General features: G+C 38.7%; 1 protein-coding gene across 1 annotated transcript in view; it reads right to left on the bottom strand.

The window, feature by feature from the left end:
* snx29 (sorting nexin 29) overlaps nucleotides 1-8,606 on the bottom strand; it is a 376,077-nt gene that overhangs the window by 130,878 nt on the left and 236,593 nt on the right. The window contains exon 18 of the mRNA XM_061967306.1: nucleotides 8,138-8,219. Within this exon, the coding sequence (XP_061823290.1) occupies nucleotides 8,138-8,219 (82 nt within the window). The remainder of the gene's footprint in view (nucleotides 1-8,137; nucleotides 8,220-8,606) is intronic.

The following is an 8,606-nucleotide window of genomic DNA, read 5'->3' as shown; positions in this document are numbered from 1 at the left end:
GTCTGCCTCACAATACGAAGGTCCTGAGTAGTCGTGAGTTCAATCCCGGCCTCGGGATCTTTCTGTGTGGAGTTTGCATGTTCTCCCCGGGACTGCGTGGGTTCCCTCCGGGTAATCCGGCTTCCTCCCACCTCCAAAGACATGCACCTGGGGATAAGTTGATTGGCAACACTAAATTGGCCCTAGTGTGTGAATGTGAGTGTGAATGTTGTCTGTCTATCTGTGTTGGCCCTGCGATGAGGTGGCGACTTGTCCAGGGTGTACCCGGCCTTCCGCCCGATTGTAGCTGAGATAGGCTCCAGCGCCCCCCGCGACCCCGAAGGGAATAAGCGGTAGAAAATGGATGGATGGATGGATATGTGTACATACTAGGGTTGTATGGTATACCGGTATTGGTATAGTAATACTAATTAATCATATTCGGTACTATACCACCTCTAAAAAGTACTTCACAGTAAGCTTTGTAAGGTCATGTTACCTCTAAACTAAACAAACGTGATTCTAATGCACCTTTTTGTTGTTACTTGTTAGTAAGATAATGTCAGCTACACTGTAAATTATTTGCCAATTGCCAAGATTAAAAATCTAATTTCTAGAAATTTCCCCAGTTTTAAAAGCTCTCTTCTGATTTTACGTCATTGACTTTAAATCATATTCTTAATTTTAGCATGAATAATTATATTTTCTGTATTCTTGTTTAAAAATGTTAACATTGAGAAAATAACTGCTCAAATAAGATATTTTGGTTTTCCCCGCATAGAAACTCGTATTTAAAGATTCTGCAACATCCCGAGGATGCTTAATTTAAGAATTGCAAGTAGAATAATGCTTGTTTTCAGAATAAAAGTTCCGAGATATACAAATCTTAATTTAAAATGTCTTAAGTGAAATGAACTAGCTGGATGGACGGATAATTTTATTTGTTTTTTGTATTTTTTTTTTTTTTTTTACTAAATTCTAGTCTATTTATCTTATATTTTGTTAGATCTTTTTTTGCATTGTACTAACTAAAATGTTGGGTATATTTGGCTTTTTCTTTATCTCCTCCTTTTTAAAGTTTTTTTTTTTTTTGCCAAAACATTTTCGTTCCAGCTGATGCCCATTGTTTCAATAAGTGTTCATGTTTTTTTGTTTTTTTATCAAATCGTTATACAAATATTTAGAGAATAAACTGAGTTGAGAGTGGAAAAAAATCGCACATCAAGTAAGAGGTTCAATTTATAGTAATTTAGATTTTTGTCAAAATTGCCCAGCCCCTATTTAGAGGTGAACTTGATTTGACATAATAAGCCCTTTCATACAAGGTCGGTGCTACATTGAGTTGGTGATGAACTCTGGAAATTTCAGCTTTAAAGCACGACCGCAGCATCAAATTGCACCCACCTGTAAGACTGTCTGAATAAATGAGCTGCCAAATTACAGGGAACAAGTCACTTTTATCCTGCACGGTGCTCAAGCATATAAATGTGACTTGCTCTCCACTGACAATTAAAAAAAAACAAAAAGGGGTATGATTTCGAAACCATTTTTGGTCACTTTTTTGGAGGATAAGCCTGAACATGCGGTGTTTACTGGTCTGTGACCACAAGTTCTCTCAGGATGTGTGTGACTGATGACTGATGAGATCTCATTTAGTGGGAGTGTTTGCCCTGATGTGAAGACTGATAAGATTTAAGACACAGAAAAAAAGTGTCAGAAATCTCTCAGCTGGAGATGTGAATTTACATCTATTATGTATAAGCTGAGCGGGCTGAGCTTGCTAGCAAGCCATCCCTGATGTTCAGTTAGCGCTGAGGATGTGTCACCTGTCTCTTCCTGTCCCGAATGGTTTCCCTGTGACTAACACTACAGCTGTACCTTCTGGCAATACAGCATGTGTGTGTGTGTGTGTGTGTGTGTGTGTGTGTGTGTGTGTGTGTGTGTGTGTGTGTGTGTGTGTGTGTGTGTGTGTGTGTGTGTGTGTGTGTGTGTGTGTGTATGTCTGTAAGTGTGTGTGCATGAGAAAGAGAGGGAGCTGAAGTTTAACACCATGTGATTGTGAAAGACAAGTTGCAGAATAACAGAACCATGTGGAAGCAGCAGTTCAGTTTTGTTGGCTCTGCACTCTGGAGTCCAATTCCCAGCACACCTTGCTTGGACATGTGTCTGTGCAGCTTTTAGTTAAGGAAAGTTATCCCAAATCCACTTTTCTAAACGTCAAACTTGTAATAGGGCATTATAATAAAGTGCAAGAAAGTAGAGCAAAGTGCAGGATGAAGTACTTCTTGAAAACTGTGCGCATCGCAGATATGCTCTCTTGTCACGTACTGGAGCCATGAAAAGGTGACAGGAAAGGGGAGAACAACCAAAATGGCAACTGTCATGTTAAACATTTCCCTCTGTGATGGAAAGGATGACAGTGGAATGGGCAATTACTTCTCATTTCCTTGCACTCCAGCAGAAAATTGTGCTCTAGAGTCTAGACAATACATGCTTACAGGAGTGGAATTCTAATTTTGCACCGCACGACAATGATAGATGTCACACGTATACTAGTATAATAGGCACACCACCAGTGTCCAACTAACAGCCCGTGGGACCATTTGAAAATCAAGGTGAATCCAGCCCGCAAGGCACATTCAGCCAATAGTAACCTTAACTAGCGGTAACTTTAGCTTTATCGCCCCATTCACCTCATACATATATACAGTCGTGGTCAAAAGTTTACATACACTTGTAAAGAACATAATGTCATGGCTGTCTTGAGTTTACAATAATTTCTACAACTCTTGATTTTTTGTGATAGAGTGATTGGAGCACATACTTGTTGGTCACAAAAATCATTCATGAAGTTTGGTTATTTTATGAATTTATTATGGGTCTACTGAAAATGTGACCAAATCTGCTGGGTCAAAAGTATACATACAGCAGTGTTAATATTTGGTTGCATGTCCCTTGGCTAGTTTCACTGCAATAAGGCGCTTTTGGTAGCCATCCACAAGCTTCTGGTTAAATTTTTGACCACTCTTCTTGACAAAATTGGTGCAGTTCAGCTACCGTAAATGTGTTGGTTTTCTGTCATGGACTTTGGGAAGGCCATTTAAAACCTTGATTTAGCCATTCCTTTACCACTTTTGACATGTGTTTGGGGTCATTGTCCTGTTGGAACACCCAAATGCCCCCAAGACCCAACCTCCGGGCTGATGATTTTAGGTTGTACTGGAGAATTTGGAGGTAATCCTCCTTTTTCATTGTCCCATTTACTCTCTATAAATCACCAGTTCCATTGGCAGAAAAACAGGCCCAGAGCATAATACTACCACCACCACCATGCTTGACGGTAGGATTTGTGTTCCTGGGATTAAAGGCTTCACCTTTTCTCCTCCAAACACATTGCTGGGTATTTTCGGCAAAACAGCTCAATTTTTGTTTCATCTGACCACATAACTTTCATCCTGAAGGCCTTATCTTTGTCCATGTGCTGTCAGATGAAACAAAAATGTAGCTGTATGTTTGGAGGAGAAAAGCTGCAATAATTTAACCACATGACTAAAATCGATACTAGTTTAACTATTAAACTCAATCTGTTAAGTGTATCCTGATCAGTCCAATATCAGCAAAACAAAACTGGTATCGTCTGATATCGGCCTGCATTTAAAATCTGTGATACAGCCTGCGATACTACTGTTTACTTGTGCAAAGCTGGACAGCCAGTTAACATCTGAATGTTCTCCAATAAGCACGCAAGGTTGGTCTTTTCTTGTATTTTAGTGACGTCGTTAAAAAAGGTAAAATGCTATAGGCTACTAGAAGCCAGCAACTACACAATAGCACACAAGTTAGACATGCCATATTTGTAAGGCCGGCATGGCTCAATGGGTAGATTGGCCATCTTGTGACCGTAGGGTTACCGGTTCGATCCTGGTTTGGAGAGCTCATGTTGTCCATTAGCAAGAAGCGGAACGCTTACCCACTCCTGATTGGTTGTGCTTAGCTCCTTGCATGGGCGAATGTCATGTATAGTATGGGTATCATTCCAGGTATAGTAAAGCACTTTATAAATACAGACCATTTACCATTTAAACCTAATAAGTGTCCTTAATTAAACACTATTGCAGTCTATAAAACACATTTGTCAATATAAACAAGTTGAAAATTATTACGTTTGCATATTACTTACACGTACAAAGTCTCCGAGGCAAAAGTGTATGAGAACAAGCTTGCATCATTCAATTTACTGTCATGAGCTTAACTTTATGAATCGTGTGACCACGAGGTGTTGCCAAAAAACAAATTACCACTCTATTAACTTACTAGTACAAAATAAGTCCATTCCAGTTGATTAGTGTTGTTCCTTCCTACCATTGTTATCCACTTGAGTAGTCTCACTTGATCAATCCTTTTCTAACATTCAACACTACAAAATAATAAAGGTATGTAGTATGATTTGTGCTGATCTGGTTAATATTGGCATCAAGGCTACAATATCGGAAGTGAAAAAGCTGTTTTGGATTCAGCACACCCCTACTTTTGTACAATATTACACATTAAAGATGCCCGATAACGCCTGCAAATATGATTACTAAAACGACAACATGGCATGCTCAGAACATGCTCAGCAATGATCCCTTCTAAGGTTCCAGGGCGATTGCACACTGCTCCCGTGTCCTTCGCGCACGGATACTCTGGGCAGCGCAAAAAATCTGAATCCAAAATCCAACCCAAACTTCAAACAAAGTAAACACAATTTATTCTGTCCCACTTTGCACTGGTAAACGATAAATTGTCTTCATTTGTATCGGGCTTTATTGTACCTGGATTGATATCCAAAGCGCTTTACAATTTGGCAATGCATCTCTGTGACTGACAGGTGACAACAAGTGGTCACAACATATAAAGCAATGACAACGTCTGCCGAGACGTTTTAAGGAGGAGATGGAGGCTGCATCAACAATAACTTTATTGAGTAAAACTAATTACTGTCGGCACAACTGGCCACTTTCTGTCATAATCACATCAACACAAATATATATACATGTTGTATTGACAGCAGTCGCTCTCTTTCATTTGCGCCGAATGACGCACACACTCGGCTCAGCCAGTGATGTGTTCACGGCCAAAAAAACAGTCGGACAACTCCAACACCACACAAAAACTGTGACTGCCAGGTCGTTACACTGTGATGCGGTTCACACGCAACCTATCGATGTCATTAACGGCGTGTTATGCGTACGTGTTGCTATTTTGCAGGTTAGTTTATAGCAGCAGAATTAAATACTACATGCAAACTCTTATTTTGGCAAAGCAAAAGGGCAAAGTACGCCCACACTTCTCAATCAGATTTGTGATTATTCTAGTGCCATGTATTAAGAATGTTAATTTATGCATATTCATCAAAATTGTTGTTACTAGATTACATACATGCTAATAAAAACGCTGTAATGATAAACTTTGCAGACAAAAAGTTGTACACTTTATCCAATGCTTGTGCTACAGCACACATATGATTGTTCAAAATGGGGTGTGTTTTAAGGTGAACTAAATGTGATCTCTGAAAGAGGTACCGTATTTTTCGGAGTATAAGTCGCACCGGAGTATAAGTCGCACCTGCCGAAAATGCATAATAAAGAAGGAAAAAAACATATATAAGTCGCACTGGAGTATAAGTCGCATTTTTGGGGGGAAATTTATTTGATAAAACCATACCTGCCAACTTTTGAAATCAGAAAAACCTAGTAGCCAGGGTCCAGGGGCCGCAGGCCCCGGTACGTCCAGGACAAAGTCCTGGTGGGGGGTTCAGGCTTCGCCCCCCGACGCAAAATGATTATTAGCATTCAGACAGGTTAAAATGTTGCTAAAACCATCACTTTTCTATCAGTCACAGTGACTTTTCAAAACAAAAATATTACAGCAAAAATCATATGGGTTGATTGACATGTTTATTCTGTAAGCTAACTTCAATAGTTTGAAATTATTTTGACAGTTAATGCCAGTTATCCTGTCAACCTTTCACAAGACTTCAATTTGTTAATTGAAAGTATAAACAGTATAAACACTTTTTACAGTAAACAAATGGTAAAACAGTACTAAACAATTCCATTAAAAAAAAATTGGTGTCATTATTAACTTTCTGTCCAAGCTTGTATAATCTACTGCCTTGTTCAATTGTATAAAATATTCTGTGCCTAAAATTCACATTTCTATCACAATTATCATACTGTAAACATGGTAAGCTAACTTCATTAAAATTAATAGTCCTGTCAATAGCATGGAATTACAATTCAAATGTAGTTTTTTTGTAAGCCTTTCAAAAGAATTCAAAATATGAAAAATTAATGAAAATTAATTTAAGCCATCAGACACTTGAAAAGTGGCACATCACATCTCTAATGTAATCATTTTAACTTTTCAACAGAAATAGCACTGCAAAAATATTAAGGACATACTTCTGTATTTTGGTAGTTATGCTGTCAACATTTAACAAGATTTCTTCAACTTGGACTTGAAAGCATAAATAGTATAAACACTTTTAACAGTATAACAGTACTAAACAATTCCAATAGATAACATTGGTGTCATTACATTATTGTGGCTAAAATCCGAAAAACGTTGAAAGTTTTCCACTTGTATCGCTAGCAACGGCATTAGACTTGTGTTTTTTTGTCCCAACGTGGTCTTTTACATCGCTAATTCCTCCGTGTCCGATCGAAAAATCTTGTCTGCACAAGGTGCAATTCGCGTAGTTTTCACCCTTTTTGGAACGGATAATTATTCCCGGATAGGCTTTTGAATATTCTTCACGGAATGACTGCAGTTTTCTTTTCGGTTTAAGACTCGTTTGCGATTTTTCTCCGGCTGATTCCATGATCGTTCGCTCGTTTGGAAACAATGGCAACAGGTGCCTCGTGCTTGGCAGCGGTGCTATAAATAGCCTCGCGCATTTAAAAAAAAATTTTTTTTTTAATTAATGAAAAACCGTATTTTTTATCACTGCAACCGTAACCCGGAATAGGTTGATGAAAACCGTACTAATTACGGGAAAACCGGAGTAGTTGGCAGGTATGTAAAACCCAACACCAAGAATAGACATTTGAAAGGCAATTTAAAATAAATTAAGAATAGTGAACAACAGGCTGAATAAGTGTACGTTATATGACGCATAAATAACCAACAGAGAACGTGCCTGGTATGTTAACGTAACATATTATGGTAAGAGTCATTCAAATAACTATAACATATAGAACATGCTATACGTTTACCAAACAATCTGTCACTCCTAATCGCTAAATCCCATGAAATCTTATACGTCTAGTCTCTTACGTGAATGAGCTAAATAATATTATTTGATATTTTACGATAATGTGTTAATAATTTCACACATAAGTCACTTCTGAGTATAAGTCGCACCCCCGGCCAAACTATTAAAAAAAACTGCGACTTATAGTCCGAAAAATACGGTATATGTCTGAAATCCTTCCACAACAGATCCCCCCACCCATACATTCAACATTAGTAGATAATATAATGGAAATGACTGCTGTTATTTGATTATAATAATAAAACATTTAACTTGCTATGTCAGCTTTGGGACATGTGTGATGTTGGTGTGGCGTCAGTGTGCCAGTCTGATGTTGAATGATGCCCTCCTTTAACACTTGCCTTGACCTTCAAAAGTTAACATTTGAGGCCTTTGTTTATATTTGTGTTCCCCTTTTACTCGTAGGTAAGCTATTTTGTATACAAAACATTTTTAAAACACTCAAATATCACAAAAAATGACATAGCAGAAGCTGCATCGTAAAAATTGCAAGTCAAGTCGAGGTTGGATATAGACTTGTAACCTGGAACTTGTATTGTAATTTTCCGGACAATAAGCCGCTACTTTTTTCCCATGCTGTGAACAATGTGCGCTATACAATGCTGCGGTTCTTTTATGGATTTTTCCGGGTTCGCAAGCTTCACATGCCGCCAATGAATTTAGCCGTGTCACATCAGGCCAATGAAAATGCCTTAAACAGGTCACGGTGGACGAATGAAATTGTTTACATTAACAGAAAGATTCTGGCCATGTATATGAAACAAAAATTCTTAAGGGACCAAAATGGCTTAGACATGAGTGTTTGATCCGACTGTCAAGTTGACACATTTTTTTCTTTACCTGATAGACGTGGTAGGCATTAGCGGCTCGGCCCTGCAGGAACACAGAAGGGATCCACACGTTGATGAGTGCCCGATGAGCCCTTCAGTATGACACAAATAACATCATCTTCACTGCTATGGCCGATTATGTTCATCTTCATAATCATCATTATCATCATCCACTCTTGACTAGAACAGCAAGCAAGTGGGAAGTGTCACAGGAACATGAATGGAAGCATGCTGGGTGGAAGAAAGGGCTCTTTGAGCTATGGCGGGAGAAAGAGATTAGTGCTCTCTTTCGCTCTCTCTCAAGGAAGGGCTAGGAACCATGATCATCGTCATTTGAGCAGATGTTCAAAATGGACCCAGCACGCCTCACCACGAATCCATAGAAGTGCGAGATTTGTATAATTCAGTCGTGTCATCTGTCTTTTTACTTTCTCGTCCTAAAGTACTTTTTGGGCATTACACTGCCCTGCAGTTGGACC

The sequence above is a fragment of the Nerophis lumbriciformis genome, linkage group LG11, assembly GCF_033978685.3.
Source record: "Nerophis lumbriciformis linkage group LG11, RoL_Nlum_v2.1, whole genome shotgun sequence".
NCBI lineage: Eukaryota > Metazoa > Chordata > Actinopteri > Syngnathiformes > Syngnathidae > Nerophis > Nerophis lumbriciformis.
Note: the sequence above shows the minus strand (reverse complement) of the source record. Positions and strands in the feature narration are given on the sequence as shown.